We start from the raw sequence: 20,000 nt of genomic DNA on the forward strand, positions 1-20,000 counted from the left end.
AAGGCGTCTAAAATTGATGTCAGTAGTGGTTTGAAAGGGTTAAATTGTTTTCTTGCCTGAGATGTCAGAGATGTCCATGTCAGTGGGGAACAACGTCTTCTGGCGGATCTCCTGACTGGGACGCTTCATTGTTGAGAAGAACATCATGTTGGGAATGGTTTCGATGAAGACCTGAGAGAAACACACACAAACACAAGAATTCATTACGTTTCAACATTTATTTTTAGCTGTCATACAAAAACATTTCTTGAATCATCACAGAGGTGGATGATAAAAATGTGAACCTTCCGGATCCAGGCGGGCATGGTGTGCGTGCTGGGCGAGCGGTGATGTGTGTTGATGACGATGACGGTGATGATGATGGAGGCGATGACAAACACCATGGTGAAGAGCATGTATTTCCCGATGAGGGGGACGGCGCTGGAGGTGGATGGGATCAGCTCCACGATAACCAGCAGGAAGACGGTGAGAGACAGCAGGACAGAGATGGACAGAGTCATCTTTTCACCTGGACAGAGAAAGACAGACGTTAAGTGTAGCTACTTTAAAATATCACATATAGCAGAAAATAGCTCCCAGTTTGGGTTTACAGGTAAACTCATATACTAACTTGTCACTAACTCACTTTTTTGTTACAGTCACATCTGACAATGCGGTTAACTTCACCCTGTAGAAGCAAGTGACTGGAAAACTCAAATCTGTGAGTTTAAATGAAGGCCACATTCAAAGCCCATTGGATTTCATGGAATTTACCCATATGAAAGTGGCCCCAAGTTCATGACTATTATCTGGTAGCCTATCTGATATTAAGGTTTATACATTTGTCAATATAAGTTACATTAATGTACGTCGGACGTGTCCGCGCTGTGCTGTAGCGGACCGTCGGACGTGTCCGCGCTTTAACGGACCATCGGACGTGTCCGCGCTGCGCTGTAGCGGACCGTCGGACGTGTCCGCGCTTTACTGGACCGTCGGACGTGTCCGCGTAGCGCTGTAGCGGATTGATTGTAGAGATGTTCTGCGTGATCATCCATGTTTTCACAGTGTAAACTGTAAGATCAATGTGATCGGTTTGCGAAGGCATACAACCATGTGGCGGTACTTCTGAATGAATAGGTTTTTATTGTCATTTTTTCTCTTCTATATTTATGCTCAATGTCTGTGCACCGAAACATCAAAGCAAGTTCCTTGCATGTGAAAATCTACTTGGCCAAAAACTCCAAACCAGATTCTGTTTGTCATATATGCCTCATATGTGCAAGTACATTTAAAATTGTACCAACTGGTGAAACTAGTAACATTTTTAAAAGTTTTGGATGCACACAACAGACTGGGGTCTACATACCGGAGTCAGTGGGCAGGTAGAAGACCAGTCCGGTGAGGAACGAGAACAGCATGCAGGGAATGATGACGTTAACGATGAAATAGAGAGGCAGCCGCAGCATCAGGAAATGGTAGGTGATGTCCAGGTACGGAGTATCGGGGCAGCAGGTGTAGTAAACCCAATGTTTCCAGCTCCTGTAGTCCTTCAACACCCATTCACCCGACTCCATGAAGTTACTGAGGTCGGGACGATCGTTGTCCTGAAACACAGGAGAGAAGGAAGTCATGCTCTGCAACAGATAAACGAAGTAGCCTATAAAATGATGAAGGTATGTGTAATTGTTTCATGTTTTAACCCTTTGAAGCCTGGAGCAACATCACTTTTCTTGTGCTGCTTTCAGACGCCTTGAAACCTTTAAACCATGACAAAATGAGCAACTTGGTAATGTCCCACAAATTGCAAGAAATTAGTTGATTTAGAAAATTACTTAAAACAAGATAGAGAAAATGTGTGGGGAAAAAAAGAAAAAAGGTGAGGGGAGAACTATAGTTATTTCCAATGTCCATCATTATACATTTTAAATTATGTCAGATAATGATGGTATTTTTAAGCCCTTTTTGCAGGTCTTGTCCTTTTATAATTTTTTCTATCTATTTTTATTTTTTTTATCACACACATATAGGCTACACATAGGCATGCTATTTCAGTGATCAACCTGAAGCTACCTGGCGGCTTGCTATACCCCAAAAGTGCTTTTGTGTGCTGACATGTGATGCCAAGATCAGAAGTTCAAGTTCTGAATGGAAAGGGGCTGATTCGAGAGAAGGAGGCATTTCTATGGCTGTTATTTGACTCTCCAACTGACACCAAAACAATCGAGATTGATAAATAGCACTACAGGCAAGAGGAGAAAATATAGATTTTGTTGATTTTGGAGTGAACTGTCCCTCAAAAATTATTGTTATATGATGGATGATGGTTGCACTCACTGGATTGATGACAACCAGTAGTCCATCGTATGTCCACGTTCCCAGCTTCATGCTACAGTTCTGCAGGTCAAACGGGAAATGGAGGACGATAATCTCACAGTAACTCTTAAAGATGGCCGGAGGGTTCCATGTTATCTTGCCGGTGTGCTCCAGCAGGACTTTGGTTTCATGGATGATGGCGAAGTCACCATCAGCACTGCAGAAGAGGAGGAGGAAGAGTAGGAGGGGACAGAGGAGACGAGCAATGAGATGTTCAACCTTTAAAGAGTGTTTTTGGGGCATTTTATGCGCTTTTCATTTTAATTTTCGTGAGAATTGTGTCTGTGTTCATGCATATGGGATACATATACACAGGGTTGTGTATTTGAGTATAATCAGTGAATTTGCAGCTCAGCTCCTATAGTAAGTCTAAAATACACTGTGGAAACTAAATAGTTACATTCAGACTGTTAAGGTCAAAAAATTCTCCATTGAAACCCATTCAAACTGACATTTTTGATCCCACAGCCATCAAAGCAGAAAAACAGGACTTGTATTATTTCTGGGTGTCATTCTGGGCTTTTGACTCTGAATTTGTCATTTTGACTATTTTCCACCATCTTTTGAAAAAAATAAATAAATAATTGGCCTGCTGAGAAAATGCATACTATTTCCACAAAGTAAATCATTGACATATCCCAGGCTGTGATAATCATAAAACAAACAAACAACAAAAACAAATCTACTATGCTTGTAGTTTATTAGTAATAATTCAATATCCCTTTTTTCCCATCTTAAAACATAGTCTCATCATGACAAAAAAAAATGCATTTAAACAATTAAAATGGTGAAAATTAATGAATATTTGATATTTATGATTAGGACTGATGTTGGTTAAAAATAAACTTAATTAAAGAGGAAAATCATATTAATGTATAATTGTTTTAAAGCTTGATTTTGAAAATTGCAGAGTTATTTGAGTGTGTAAAATATTAAAGCGGGTTAAACGTATATGTGTGTGTTTGAGTAAGCTACATAGAGACTGAGAGTGTATGTTTACTTGTTATAAAGCACCAGGTCTGGTTTCCAGATGTCGGTTGAAGGGACTCTGATCTTCCTGATGCCTCCATATTCATCTGGATTCCACTTCAGGTTCACATCAAGCCAAGACTGGGAAGAAAAACAGAGATTGTACCAATGACGCTCTGTTTTGTTGTTTCATTTTCATTTAAGGATTATTTAATCTTTGGTATGGAAACTTCAACTTCAACTTCAACAGCAGCCAGGTCACAAATTCTGCCTTATTTATATTTTGAGATCTTATTGGGATCAGTTTAAAACAACAAAGACCAGTCATTAATAATTGTTTTTTTATGAAATATACTCAGTAACTGCATTGTAAGTTTCACTGGTACAGGAACAATTATGAGTAAAGCTATACATTGCTTTAATTAAAATGAATAAATAAAATAAATCACAAACATAAGTGAGGTTGATGATCTCTTACAAACATGGGCCCTGATTTCCAAATAAATCATGTGTACTTATTTACAATACAGCATACCATCTGAAGTGGTTAATCTTGTGTTCAATTTAACATTATTATGGGTACTTTTAATTAAATGTTTGGGAAATGTTTCTTCATCGATTTAACAGTCACATTTACCTGTTTGAGACGGACATTACTGGTCACAATCTGGTTAACTTCATCCTGAGAGATGCAGAAAAGACAGAAAACAGTCAGAAGCGTGAGCATTTTCCTTGAAAGATTTTATGACAAATAAAAAACTGTATACTTTAACACTTTATTTTGTGATTTTTATTCACTCTCTGTGTCACTCTCTGTTCTTTTGTTTAAAAGGAAGAAATAAAAAAGGACACAATGAGAAAGACCCCCCAAAATGAGATGCAAAGTTCTCATGTCATTTTATCTAGTTTTCAAAGGTTTTACATCCAGGACAATTTTTTGGAGATGGACACAAGTCCTCAACATGCCAAAAAATAAAGGTTTGTTTTGATGTACATGAAGATCGAAAAATTAAGAATTAAGGCACCACCTGCTGGTAGCAGATGGAAAGTGTTAGAAATGAATGTAACATCCATTGCTACTTCGTATTATTTTGACATTTATGGTCAGTGGCTGATAAAATAGTTCTTAATCCTTAGGAATCGTGTGGCACATTTTAAGTGTTTTTCATTCTTAATTTTTTGATAAAAAAGTATATGAAAAGTATTATATTTTTCATCTGAAAACATAGTGGCATCATGACAAAAAGTTGGCATTTAAAAATAGTTCAAATTCTGAAAATTAATGAATATTTGATGGTTATGATTAGACTGATGTTGGTTAAAAAAACAAGTTCAATGGAAATAAAACATCATATAAATGTTTTATGTTTTTAAAGCTTGATTTTGAAAAGTGCAATTTGTGCACAGAGTGATTCAAATGTGTGTAATATTAAAAAAGGGCCTTAAGGGTTTAATTCCCAAATAACTTTACTGTTTTAGTGTACTGATGTCATTTTATGAGGATAAACTAAAAAAAAAAAAATACTCAGTGAAAGTAGAATACAATCTTAATGGTTGTACAATACAATTTTATTGTATGATATTTTTATAGCTTGATTTTGAAGTAAATGTTCTTTGCAGAGTGGTACGAGTGTGAGAATGTGACACTGTACAAAAAAAAAGAATAAATATCAATGCTGCTGCTAATTATTGACATGTCCCAACCCCTGATAAATAACAACAACAACAACAACAACAACAACAACAACAACAACAACAACAATAACAACAACAACAATAATAATAATGATAATAATAATAAATAAAATGAAACAACATATACTTAGTATGCAGTATTTTGAAAGTAATTGCTTTTTTGAATTTCTTTTCATTTAAAAACATAGTGGCATCATGACAACAAACTGGCATTCAAAGGGCTAGAATTCTGAAAATGAATGGATATTTGATATTTATGATGAGAACAGATGTGAGTTAAAAGAAAAAAAAACCTCAATGAAAGAGGATAATCAAATTAATGTAGAATATTTTTTGTAGCCTGAGTTTGAAAAGTGCGTTTTGTGTGCAGATTGATGTGTGTGACTGAGTATTTGACCCTGCACAAAAATAAAAATGAATAAAAAACAGTGTTGCTGCAAATCATTGACATGTACCAGGCTGTGATAGTAAAAACACTATAAATGAATGAATTAATAAATAAAATTAAAATCTAGTTAGCAACTAGTAATTTGAAAATAGTTCATTACCGTGGTTTTTCTTTTTTTGAGCGTTGTCATGAGGGCGGGAAAACAACAATGCGCACGCTCAAAGTCTCAGCCAATGCGCGCGGACAGCACAAGTTCTGTTGCTAGGTCCCGCCTCCCCGTGCTGCCTTTTGATTGGCTGCTTTCCAAGGACCGCTGTCGCCATTGGCTGGTGAATTAACTGGCAGAAATTTGTATTTTTAACGGGCGCGGAGAAAACCTACGGTGACAAGAAGGACGCCGGTTATCTCGTCGACACATTTTTAACGTCTGCGTTAGGAAAAAAAGTTTCTTTAAAACACTTTGGAGCATATTAGCCACCGGATATTGTTTAAAACCGAACAGCTGGAGGAGACAGCGAAGACTTCGCCGGTATTTCTATTACTCGGAGGTAAGTTGATTACAGGTATTTAATATGGACATTACATTAAATGTACATTCATTCACAAGAAGCGGATGCCTCTAGTTATCTTTTAGCTAATTAGTATCACCTATCCACAGGAGGAGGACTCTCTTAGCGGGTTAGCAAACATGGACCAAGCCGGAAAACACGGTAAAGTTGACTTTTTTTTGTAACCTACACTGCACACACTGACGTTATTTGTTTAAAAAATATTACACGCAATGGTATGCTTTAACGTCATTTTAGCACCACAGTGCAGCGGTCAGGACGTAGCTCTCAAAATAAACAGCTTTAAACGACTGTTAACCCAATTTCCATGAAACTACACAGAGTCTGACTAATTACTGGGAAACAATCACTCACGTCAGTGAGTGAGTGATTGAGTCTAAATTATGAAACATAATTTAGACTCCAGCAAGTAGCTCGGACCTTAGTGACAACCTAGCAATGGACATATTTTCTTGTACCTGCTGAGTCTGTTGGTCAATTTGTTCATATACATATACTTTAAAGAGTTTGTGTGGGTATCCCAAAATAAATAAATACACCACATACAAACACAGAAATGCTTAGCTTGCTCAGTCTTGTTATGACTAAAATATATACTGACAAATCGTTTTCCACATACAGATTTATTTATTACCTGTATTTTTTAGCTAGTAGCACCATGTCAAGGAACAGCTAATGGAGGATGCCATACATAGCAGGGTACAGTCCAAAAGTCAACATTAATTAAAAAGAGATAGGTATCATCATTTTCAAAATTGTTATCTATTGAAATATTCTGCTTCATTCTGCCTCTTACTGCTGTTTAGCCTTTCAAAAACAACACTGTTTGCTGCGGTCCTAAACATTTAGCCTAATTCTGGACTGAGGCATTTTTTGGTTTGCAGTGAAGCCGTTTTATGTACATGCATGTCACTTTTAGTCGGTGTTTTTAATGAGTCTGATCAGAACATTGTACTTCATGCTGGTTGTTATAATCTTTGTGTTAGCTGTAGTTTTCACCATTAGTTAGTTTGCTTTTACGTTTTATTTTATCAGCTGTGTTTTTTCCTAGTATGTTGCTATTTGATGTGAAATTGGGTTTTTGTGCTAGTTTTCAATATTTTTTTTTGTATGCCTACTACTTTCAGATTTTTGGATAATTTCTGCTGAAGTTGCCCAATGCCAGCTTCAATTTTTTTAAAGTGAGGGCAATTTGCTCAGGTTTCAGATGGTTAATATGTGTCACCTTTTTGAAACAATAGGATTTTCTGAAAAGTAGTGATTAAGAAAAAGTGGAGTAATTCACTTATTGATGAGGAAGGTGTACTGTCATGCAAAATTGAGCATGCTCTCAATGTTTTATGGACAAATAACATTGCTTGGTTGTAACTATGTGTTTAATTATTATCAATATCTCTTTAACATCTTTAGGGAGAGGCTGGACGCTTAGGAGAGTGGATTTCATCCATGGTCATCATTTTTAAAGCCGGATAAGGACGCAGAAGGAGAGCTACAACAGTAGGAGAGCGACTTTTTTTGATTTGTGCTGCAGCTGTGTAGTGTTTTTGTGGCCGCCGTGCCATCCCTAAAACTACACGGTTGCTTGTTGTGGTGGTTCAGGGCCTGTGTGAGTGTCATGCGTTGGTTTAAGGATTTGATTTTTCTGATGCCTCTGTTTTTTTTTCTCATCTAGATTTCACTTCATGTTTAGATAACTGCATCTTATGAGTCTGGTTGCATAGGTTTGGTTGCGTATTGGTTGAAGGGACTTTGGTCTTCCTGTTGCATCCACTCCAGTGGAAAGTTGTCTTTTGTGGCTCTTATCTCCTGAGTCAATATTCCTATTGTAGATTTGCTTCCACTGCATTGCGGGTGTGATAATTGGGAATCAGAGATAATGCGGTTTACCAACGTGCTCATGAAGCAAGATTTGGTTGTTTTATTTCTATCTGAGGATTATTAAAACAGTTTTAAAGTTCCTGTGCAATTTATTGTGTTTTCCTGCTTGTGTTTTCTGGCTGTCCTTTGCAATCACAGACACTAAGACATTATGCTTTTTGTAACATTTTTTACATTTATTTAATGTTTATTTAAAAGGGACACAGTATATTAATTAACACCAATATAGAATTTACATTAATTGAAAAGAAATTAAAAGAAAACAAAACAACAGTTCTTACAGAGGACAAAAGTGCATTAATGCTGCCTGACCAATCAGGAAGTGTCTACCTGAATATGTGCGGACCCCACAGTATATAGGGAAGCGGATTATTTCTTTTTTCCCTTCAGCAATGCAAAATTGCACTGAGGGCCTCTGGAGCTCTTCTCTCTAAAGGCGTAGTCACTGCTGGCGATGACACCAGTGCGCATCCTTGCTGCTTCGTGGTGACCACAGTCGGACTTTTTTCAGACCAAATCACTCTGCTGTTCCCAAGAACACAGTTTCTGGTCGAAAGTGATACAGTAAGATGCTTTTTGTACTCCACCTCATTAGGGTGACTGTGAGACACAACAGCATCTACTCTATCTAATTTATGCATTGACATGTTATGCATTGATTGGCAGGGACCCTCCAACTGTGGTCTGTGCATGCTCCCACACGATGTGGCAGTGTCACCGGCTGTATTCAGTGGGTGTCGAGGACATATACGGCAGCGACGTGGTCCGTGCCCTGCCCCATCACATATCTCCTGGACACATCAGGCACCTTTTTGGGGTCTGTGCTCGCTGAAACCGGTGAAAAGGGTTGACTCCTCTCAGATACACCAACATTTTTCTGTGCTCCTTGATGAGCCATGAAATTTGGTGTGCAGGGTGTCTGTTGCTTGTCTTTTGACCCCTGCAGGGTTCGGCCACAGTTGGGTAGGGCAGGGCAATGCTCCAACACCACCCACTGTAGAAGATGTAGGATGTCTGGTCTTATAAACTGTAGGGTCTGCACATTTTTGGGCGGGCTTATTATGGTTGGCTGGTTACATTTATGCATTATACCAGATTTCACATCAGGGCAGAACAGGAAGAAAAGACACACACAAAACAAATAAGACATACAATAGCACATGATATACAGTGGTGCAAAGACGACATACAATACAAAAATAAAACTACACAAAAAAGTACACCACACACAAAACACAGCATAAAAAACTACACATAATAGTTGAAGGGACTGGACTTCCTGATGCATCCACTTTAGTAGAGAGTACAGAAAGATGTGTTTTGTTGCTGCTGTACCTCTTAACTAATAAGGCTTGTTTGTGAAATAACATGAGCTTCCTCCCTACAGTCTGGACGCAGAAGGAGAGCTACAAAAGTAAGAGCTGCTTATCTTTATTTTCATTATGCTTGTGTTTTGTTGCTGCTGTGCCATCACTGAGACTATAGGCTTGTTTGTGTCAGTGGTTATTTGTCCGTAATTTGTCGGTATACATTGGTTGAAGTGGAGTCTGGATGAAAACGGAGGCATCAGTTTGATTAAATAGGTTACCAATTGCATGTTGTGATTAGGGATGGGCGATATATTGAATATACTAGAGGTATTGTGGCTTGTTCCATGTGCAATATATAAAATGACTATAGGTATATATTGTGATGTCATTTTTGTAAGCCAGCATTTTGGTTCTCACTCTCCTCTATGGCTCTCCACCCCAAACAAAAAGCTCCAGATGTGATTTTTTTAGTCCCATTTTGCAGCCATGGAGCGCTACTGCGACTTGCAAATCCTATTAATATATGAACTAGAGAGCTGTTAGTTTGTTTCCAGCTTACAGAAAATAAAAATACCATGGGTCCTGCTTTGATTTACATAATTGTAACAATACTTTAAAATTTAATTATTTAATAACTTAATTTATTTAATAATTATTTAATTATTAATAAAGGTACTCGAGTTAACCTCCTTATTTAATAAAATTATGTTAAAACTGTAGTGTTCAATTTTATTATGACAGCTTTGTTGTAACTACAGTTCATTCAATAATTTTGTTTTCTAGTAGTTAACATTAATTTAAAAGACATTTAAAAATGTTGATATTTGTTGTATATCCCTTTATAGCATTAAAATATTGCTATTATTTTAAAGCCATATCGCCCATCCCTAAATGATTATGTTCTTTTTAATGTATACACTTCAGTGGAAAGTTGTATTTTGTGGCAATGTATTGCTATGAAATTCCTATTCACAGCCCGGACGCAGAAGGAGAGCTACAAAAGTAAGGAGCGATTTATTGTTATTTGCATTGTGGTTGTGTTGTACTGCTTGTGCTTTGTGGCCACTGTGCTGTAACCTTGACGTAACGCCGGCTATGATGAGTCATGGCTGCCAAGCCTTGCCTGTTGTCATTTGGTCTCTTGTTGCATTGTGTTCCCATTAAGAGTGTAGATGGATTCATGTGACAGTAGCGTTGGAATTTACAGTGTTTAAATTCTTGGTTGTAGATTTCTGTTTTTCTCTAATCTATAGGTCTGTTTGCTTGTATTCTGACATAATTTGCCACACGTGAATTTGATAAATCCCATATCTAACTTTATGTAACTTGGCATCATTGAGTAAATAACAATTGTGAAGTAAATCCATGCATATCATGGTATGTAGATTAACATTTCCAGTCCTCCATATAGTTCTCTACTCTTTTGAACCTTGTAATGCAGTCAGAATATTTCTTTGCATCATTAAAAAAATTGTAGTTTTGCAAAAAGCATTTCTGTTTGTGTGTGCAGCACACTCGTTTGAAAGCATTTGAAAGCTCTGAAATGTTTGAAACAACCGTTTTCACTTGAGTACAATATATTTTCAGAGCTCTAAAAAAGCTGGCAAGTAGACAGTGAAAATGTCGCGAGTATAATGTCTTATTAATGAATGGGTCAGTTTGTTTTACTTGCTATGAATGAACTTGATAAGTCTCATATCTATCATTAAGTAACATTGCATCATTGCATTAAAAACAGCTGTGAAGTAAATCCATGCACGTCATGGTATGAAGAGCCGTGTTTCCAGTCCTTCATATAGTTTTTCTATGCTTTTGAGCCTTGCAATGCAGTTAGAACATCCATTTAAATCCTGAAATTAATACAAACTGCAGTTTTGTAAATAAGATTTCTGATGCATTCAGCACACGTCTGTGTTTGAAACACTTTGATGTTTGTTACAACCATTTTTGCTCGAGTACAATGCTACAAGTGCAAAGAAAGAGCTGTTGATTTACAGTGAAATGTTTTGAGCGGTGTCATGGTTCTGTTTGCTTGTATTTCAATGATATTTGCTATAAATTAATTAGATAAATCCCATATTCAACTTCAAGTGAAATGGCATCATTGCATTAACAACAATTATGAAGTAAATCCATGCACACCATGGTATGAAGAGCTGTGTTTCCAGTCCTTCATATAGCTTTTCTACCCTTCTGAGCTTTGTGATGCAGTTGGAATATTACTTTAAATCTTTAAATTTACACAGATTGTAGTTTTCTAAATAGGATTTTATTTGTTCATGCAGCACACGTCTTAGAGCTTGAAAGCACTAAAATGTTTGAAATGCACATTTTTGCTTGAGTACAATGCTACAAGAGCAATAAAAGAGCTGTTAAAATACACTGAAAATGTTGAGCATAATGTTATGCTAATAAATTGGTCTGTTTGCTTATTATAATGTTGTTTACAATAAATTGGTTTAATGAGTCTTATATCCAACTTTTAGTGACACAACATCATTGAGTAAACAACAATCATGAAGTAAATCCATGCATGTCATGGTATGAAGAGCCGTGTTAATTTTTTCACTGTCTTGTCCTGTCTTGTATTTTGATAGATAGTTAGATGTTAGATATTTTTGCATTTAATGAGTTTAAAAATCCAATATTCAACTTCAAGTAACATCGCATCATTGCATTAACAAAAATCATGAATTAAATCCATGCATGTCATGGTATGAAGAGCCATGTTTCTTGTCCTTCCAATAATTTGTCATCAATTAATTTGTCAATCTTGTCATGTCCTGTATTTTGATGTTTTGATGCTTTACATTTATTTGATAAAGCCCATATTCGACTTCAAGTAACTTAGCATTATTGCATTAACAGCAATTAGTAAGTAAAGGAAGTAAATCCATGCATGTCATGGTATGCAGTCATGTTTCCAGTCATTTCAGTAGTTATTCCTCTGTATTTGAGCCTTGTTGTGCAGTTAGAAAATGTCTTTAAATCCTTAAATTAATTTAAATTTTAGTTGTGTAAATACATTTTCCCAAGTGATACTAGAATTTGTTTATTCTTGGAGAGTACCTGAGCAATAAAAGAGCTGTGAGGTTACAGTAATGACAGTTTTTAATTTCCTTCTTAATGTAAAATGCAGCAAATTAAGTCACGGATGGTCTTCTATTTTTTGATTTTCTTTAGTATTTAAAGGTAGCCTGAAAGCCTCAGCATAGTGTCATGCCTTTTAAATTATACAGAATTTTATTTTGCTTTTGCCAACTCTTTCCTCTCACTTACCACACTGATGAGCTGTATTAGCTGCAGTCCCACGGTCACCACCACGGCGTCGCTGAAGTGGTTCACGGGACGAACCACCTTATTGTAACCAGTAAACAGGGTCTGTACTAGCCGAGTCTCATCCTCTGAGCAGAATACCGGACCTATAGGACACACAGACAATAAAAAATCAGACTTTATTTTGTTATAGTCTTTACTTGAGTGTCATTATGTAGGTACTGCAGACTGAGTGACTTAAACCTTCATATTTTATGTGAAATCCATGTCAGTAATATACAGTTTGTGCCGTACATAAACTCTCGTTCACACATTTTGGTATTTTTAAAAGCAAATTCATCACATACCTTTTTTTAGTCTGGCTTTTAAATGAACTTTACCGATTTCTTGAGTGCTCATACATTTTGGTCTGCTTTACGAGATGGTGTATAATTTTATTATTTACATTTTTTCTATCATACTTTGTGCAATTATCCCTCCAATTACCTTTTATCTGCTATTTAGAGTATTTTAGTTATTTGTTTATGTATTATTATTGTTACTGTTATTACATTTTATTTATTTTTATCTATAGATTTAGCCTGCCTCTGGTGTTTCCTAATCTATGGTAGTGTTTCCTCAGATTCCAGTATTGATGAGTAATCTTATCTTAGTACTAAGATAAGATACAAGGTCTTGCTGTTGTGAATTTTTTTTATAATGCATGTGCTTGTGTGCTTAGCATACAAAAAAGTCTGAATTATTTGCAGTTTAACATGTTACCATAGCCAGCTGATACTCATGTCCCCCCCAAATGTTTTCATACTGGAAATGAAATTGCAGCTGTAGCAAGCAGGAGGCCAGAAGATTGCTTTTAACTCTGATTCACGCAACAAACATTTCCACCAGCTTACAACCGGCAACCTGAAACCCTTTAATGTGACTTGAGAGTGAGAGAATGCATAGGAAGAGAGGAAGACAGAGGAAATATCAGATGAGAGGGACAGATGGGGGCAGGGACACGAAGACAGATCAACAGCAACAGCAGTCGAGTGACTAACATGCCACGCTGGTGAAAAGCCTCGGCACTGAATGTCCCATGAGCTGTCTAAGCGCAACGATCAAGTATGTTCCTGTGTTAGTCCTTGGAGCGGATCTAATCGGAGTGTTAAGAGGGTGTTTGGGAAAAGCAGCGCCAGCCAATCCGCTTGACATTAAGTCTGGATCAGTCAGAGTTCAGAACAGTTAACCTGCATTTAACACCTCTTCATACAAAAGGTGTTTCCAGCTGCAGACAGTTTTTTTAAACCGTGACTTTATGAGCCCATAAATTATGGTATGCTGATGGGATATGTCACATAAAAATATACTGCAGTCTAGACAGGCTTTACTTTTTGGTGTCTGACAAATTAGACATATTTTTAAATACAAAAAATATCTTCAGTGACTCATTGTTTGCCTATGCAGTGCATTGTCAACTTGTTTCTTTGTAGTACAGTCAACTTGTGTCCAGAGCTTTTGGGAAACTGTACCCTTGTTGTACATTTTTTTCAGGTTAATTTAGAAAACACAGCAATCTTAGTTAAGATTCTGGCAGTTTTACATTTTCTTTTTTTTTTAGCTGGTGTTTCATAAAAAATGAAAAAAAATCTTGAAATATCACACAAACCTCCAAACAAACAAAAAAGTCCTTCACTGAAATTAAACTGACAAACATAAGATCATGAAAAAGTTGTTCATTTCTCACTTTTCAATGCATAGTATGATGATGCTGAAATAAAAGTCGGAAAAACTGACTGACATGTGATGTGTTTGATGTGCATTGATTTGAGAATATATGGTGTCCAGAAGCGTATGATTCAACTTTTTTTCTATGGTCTAGTGTTTGAAAAGTTAACAAAAAATAATAAAATGAAAAACTGTAATATCTAATGACAATACTTGTAGAATTGTAATATTTAAAAATGTTAATACGTATCTAATCATCTGTGTATGTTTACGGTTCTGGCTGACCTGTTGATCTTGTATATAGCTAAAACATTTCTGTTGTTTTTCTTTCTTGTAGCTGAGATCTCTCTCAGCTCTCTGTAGTAAGCATTTGTTGCACATGCCAGCTCCATATGATTATCAAAATTATCATGACTAAAGGTATATTTTCAAAGCACTAATAATCAATCCACATTTCGTTGCAATATCAATATTAAGATATTTGATCAAAAATATTGCCTAGCCTTTTTTCTGTTTAATTTATTTGCGAATACTTCTAATAACACATGATACATTCAAGGTCCTTGGAAATTTGACAATCCAACAATAGTTTTTGTTTTTACAGTTTCTGGGTGTAATAAATGGTTGGAGGCATGTTTTCTGTAAAAATTCACAAAAACAAAAAAGCAAAATACCAAAATACCATTTTCTTAAAAAATGGATTAAAAAAATCATTCTGCCTACTTAGAATTTAACAGACTACATGGACACGACTCATCCTGGGCAAACCTTAACTTAAACCTTTATGTTGGTTTTGTTATATAGTCTCTCATATTAATATACATGACAGAAAATGGAGAACCATGCAGGGGTGGGAAGGTTGATACTGTAAAAAATATGATTGCTTCTGAGCAATTCGTGAGTTTCTACACATGTTGGTACTTCCAAATATCCCTTAATTTTAGTATTGGTACATCTTCTCTGTATATAAGTAATAGTATCCTTATGGCCTTGTTTTTTTTTCTTTTGTTTTTAGATAACTATCTTTGTACTTTTGCATTTTATTTTGAAAATAATTAAGTGGAAACCAGACATTGTTTCTGAACTGTAATAGCACTGTAATTTGAGCATCTGTTAATAAAAGCAAATATTTGCAAAAATAAGATGTCAAAATAAGTGTATTAAACCAAAATAAGCATAAATGCAAACAAATGGAAAAATGTCTCTTACAGTAGGTGCATTTCCACTTTGTGCCTCAAAGTCATGGAAAAGTCCTGGACACTAATTGTTGCGTATGAATACTTTTTTATATTGAGCTGCTGGTCTGGTTTCAGCAGAAAAAACAGTCATATCTTGAATTTAACCAGTTCATGCATCTTTACTTGCCTTTGTTACTATAGAAAGCTATTCTTTGTACAAAAATTGGACAAAAACATGACTTTTGTTCATGTAAACACATCATGTAGTTTTGTTACAATATGACTCAGCAGATTAGCAGAGAGCTGCAAGCCAAATTGTGACACAAGTCACATCCTGAGCATGTCATCTGTGGAATCTGTTGGCGATCCACAGTCAGCCTGAACTGAGTGCTCTGGGATCTAGTTTCATTTAGCCAGCAAGAGTGGAGAAAACACACACACACACATGCACACACACGCTGGCTGTTTGTTGGTCGTTAGTTCCCTTTCTTAGAGATGTGTTGCTGTTTTTGTATACAGTGCTACTGATGTTCATTTCCCGGCTCTCTGCCTGTCTCTGGCTGCCTGCTCCCTGTCTGTTGTCCTGCGAGCACGCTTTGATCTGTCCACGGACAAAAATAGATGAGTGGGAAGGCGGGACAGAGGAGCCACTTGCAGCTGTCAATCATTGCCCACTGTCAGCTCCAGTTTACTGAACTACCACTGCAAAATCAATCTGCTGCGGCTCTTTCTATTTTCACCCTTTTTCTAACTGAAGAGTAAGAAAAGTGAGGGTGTGTGGATTATTTCAGGTTGCATTTTAATGCATAGTTATATTTTGGATATGAAGCAAGCTTTTGACCAAATTTCTCATGACATGCTGGGGGACATGCTGTTGGGGAAGGTGAATCAGTCCTACAGTTACATGCATTTGAGCAGGACTTGACAAGAAAAAAACAGTCTGCTTCTTGAGAGTGGACATGAATGGTTGCATTAAGTATATATATTGCTATATCAGACGATTTTCCAGGTACTTGTGACTTGTGTCACTGAGACAGGATATTTTACAGTTTAACAACAAACTTAATTGTCAAATGATAGTGCACTAAAACAGAAACTTAAATTAACCCGTCGGGCCCGCTTTAATATTACAATCACTCGTATTGCTCTGTGCGCACAATGTGCCTTTAAAAATCAAATTAAAAAATATTCTACATTAATATTATTTTCTACTTTCATTGATTACATTTTTTAACCAACACCAGCCCTAATTGTAGGGTTAGGACAAGTGATTTTTTTCCTTCCTGGTCACAGCCTGGGATATGTTAATGATTAACAGCAACATGGATTGTGACAGTGCATCTAGTGGAGATAGCATATATTTTCTCCATATGTCAGTAATAACGTCAGGTGGAAAATAGTTAAAATTACAAATTACAAGGCAAAAGCCCAGAATGACAACCAGAAATAATGCAGTGCATGTTTTCATGCTTTGATAGCTGTGAGATCAAAAATTGAATGGCACATTTTTTGCACTAAACAGTATGAATGTAAAAATTCCACAGTGTATTTTCGACTTATTGTAGAAGCTGAGCTCGAAATTCCACGATCAAACATAGATAATCTTGCCAAAACTTCTGCCATATGCATGAACACAGCCAAAATGATCAAAAAATTAGGAATGAAAAGCATGTAAAATGCACCAAGCAGCCCCTTAGGGTTTCATAAAGAACATTTTTGAGCAGAGACCTGAAAAGAGGTTGGACTGCAAATTCATTCCTAAATATGATATCGCACATTTCATGTCATTAACTCTTACAAAACAGTGTTGCAGAAGGCTTCTGTGTTATTTAGCTTTTATAGTTATGTGAAGATCTTAATCTATTTAACCCAGACAAAATAATCATGTTTTATGACATTCTGACACAAAAACCTCAGCTAGTAAACAATTTTCAAAGCCAGTGTGTAGCATCTGGCAATAAAGACCTTCAATGATTTACTGAGCTCCATTTTTATTGCACATCTGCAGCGATGCAGATAATGTCCAACTGGTGGCTTACAGGCTGCGTCCATTCATCGTCACACACCACCTCTATCTGCCCATCACATCAAATTTGTCACCAATGTGTTTCATAAAATGTGCCAGAACCCAAATCGCTCAATTGGAAAGGATAAATAAAATTTGATGTAAATAAATGTTGAAATGAATTAAACAGTAATCTTGCTGCTGCAGATGTCGAATCCTTGATTTATAGAAAAGAACTGATAAATAAACGGTGAACAGAAATCAGATGTGATAGCAGCATGATGAATGCACCGTTTTAATGAAACCATGTTTGTATTTATAAAGCACTGACTGAAGCAGTTACAGAATGTTTTTCTGTTTACTCCCAGTGAAAACTGTGTGCTAGTCATTTTAGGTTAAAGTGCATGGTGCCAGTATGAGTCTATTGCAAACTTCTATGTTGATCCACATTTGAGCCAGTTCAAAGCTGTTATTCATGTTGCATATACGTTTAGTTTAGTTTATTTGTACATTTGTATAGAAAAGACGGAATTAAAAAGTTTAAACATTGTAGGAGAGGTTAGAAGCCAAAAATCAATAGCTTATGAGGATACCACTCCTATTAAATAACTAATCATTCATAAAAAGAAAAAAAAAGATAAAAACAAAGATTGCAGTATTGATCAAAATTTCAAGAGTAAGCAGTAATAGAAAATTGTTGGAAATGTACAAATGATCAAATGTTTGTATTTAAAAAGTGAAATGCATTACAAATAATCAATGAAATGCTATGAGTCTTTGAAAATTCAAATTCTTTTCATTTGTTTTTAGAATACTGATGATGTTGATGTTGACTGTAGTGATGGGAGTGATGTATTTCAGTAAATAATGACCAAGGAAAGTCCGACAAAACAGACCATAAAAGTCGTCAGTGGTGTGGGATGAGTAAATGTCTGAGGAAAACTTAAAAGTTCTGGAAAACACTCGACAAGTCATGAGTTACCTTTAAATATTTATACATGAATGCACAACTCTCGTATATGCTCACATTGAAAATTGATAGTTAAAGTATTTGTGAAGATATTATTTTAACCCCTTGAAAACTGACCAAATTGGCCTGACTTCAGTCAAAAACACAAGATGAAGGCAACTGGAAATGTAAGAGGAAATGACCACAATATCAGCAAGAAGAAGCAAAAGTGTAAGAAAATTACCCAAAAATTATTTGAAAAAAAAAACAAAGTAAAATGAAGGCACAAACACTTAAAAGGCATATGAAAGCAGAAAAAATGTGATGTTGCTCCAGGTTTTAACTGGTTAATGGCCACGTGAAGAACACAGGATTCTGGGACATTTCCCCGCTGTTGTTCCCTCTGCCTCATTTCATCTACAGTTAATCTTAAATCATATGTTCTCTTTGACGTTCTGCCAAAATTCTGATGCTTAACAGCAGGTATAAGTGGATCACGTAATTTGATGTTATGCTCTCAGTAATTGAAGTTATGGTCTCTTTATTTGCTTACCAGATAAGCCAGTCACATTGTGTCATAATGACTGTGTTTCTCTCAAAGCAGAGTTTGTGAAATGTGAGTGTGTGTAATTAATGTGCAGTGTATTAATTAGCAGGGATCAGTGGATAAGGAGAAGCAGACGATGCACTTTATGGGTGAAACATTTGTTTAAATTATGAGAATCATTTCAGAGAAGCTCGAGTATAGGGAAGGCAGGGGTTGTTAGACTTAGGTTTAATCCCCCCCAAAAGACGATGTGCGCATTAACAAATATGTGTCATGTCCAAGTGTCCTTGGACAAAGACGCTGAAGCCATACCTACTCCCTGATAAATATAAATCACTCTTGAAGAGGACAACAGCTACAGTAAATGCCTTAAATATAAATGCAGTGAGGAATGCTAACAATGCCGAGCCGCCTGTTTTTAGGGGAGCTGAAGGACAAATGCTAACACACTTATGAATGCTTTGCACAAAAAGTAACAGGCACAGTTTAAAATTCAAAGGTTTGTTTGTAAACTGTTAAGGTGATTTTGAAGGATGCATGTAGTTAGGGTGGGAAATACCATGATATAATTTCAGAATAGTAGGAGGTTATCACTATTTCCCCCCCTGCTATTATTTATACAGTGGTGGGTTTCCCTTTGATGTTTTTGGTCGTAATTGTTCATTTTGAGAAATGATGCAAATGAATGAACAAGTCACCATCATAGCAGTTTTGTATCTTCAGAATCAGAACATCATTTCTTCCCAAGTAAATTTCCACTTACAAGGATTTTGCTTTGTTATTTAGCGCAAACATTAAACATAAAATAAACATATTAAGAGTATTACTGTAAAAAAATTCATCATAATACTGATCATCATCACCATCAGCGTCTCATCATCGTCATCATCGTCATCATCTCATTGTCATCATCACCATCATCTCATCGTCATCATCACCATCATCTCATTGTCATCATCACCATCATCTCATCGTCATCATCACCATCATCTCATCGTCATCATCACCATCATCATCATCATCTCATCGTCATCATCATCTCATCGTCATCATCATCTCATCGTCATCATCATCATCTCATCGTCATCATCACCGTCATCTCATCGTCATCATCACCGTCATCTCATTGTCATCATCACCATCATCTCATCGTCATCATCACCATCATCTCATCGTC

At 36.3% G+C, this 20,000-nt stretch overlaps 1 protein-coding gene across 1 annotated transcript in view; it reads right to left on the reverse strand.

The window, feature by feature from the left end:
• Nucleotides 1–33: 33 nt before the first annotated feature.
• Nucleotides 34–20,000, reverse strand: part of LOC121954738 (acetylcholine receptor subunit alpha-like) — a gene marked incomplete at its 3' end in the record, with an annotated part of 25,230 nt that continues 5,263 nt past the window's right edge. Inside the window, 7 exon segments of the mRNA XM_042502424.1 lie at nt 34–171; nt 285–508; nt 1,346–1,583; nt 2,314–2,509; nt 3,353–3,462; nt 3,959–4,003; nt 12,441–12,583. Of these exon segments, the coding sequence (XP_042358358.1) occupies nt 34–171; nt 285–508; nt 1,346–1,583; nt 2,314–2,509; nt 3,353–3,462; nt 3,959–4,003; nt 12,441–12,583 (1,094 nt within the window).

This window comes from Plectropomus leopardus, chromosome 15, assembly GCF_008729295.1.
Source record: "Plectropomus leopardus isolate mb chromosome 15, YSFRI_Pleo_2.0, whole genome shotgun sequence".
Classification (NCBI taxonomy): domain Eukaryota; kingdom Metazoa; phylum Chordata; class Actinopteri; order Perciformes; family Serranidae; genus Plectropomus; species Plectropomus leopardus.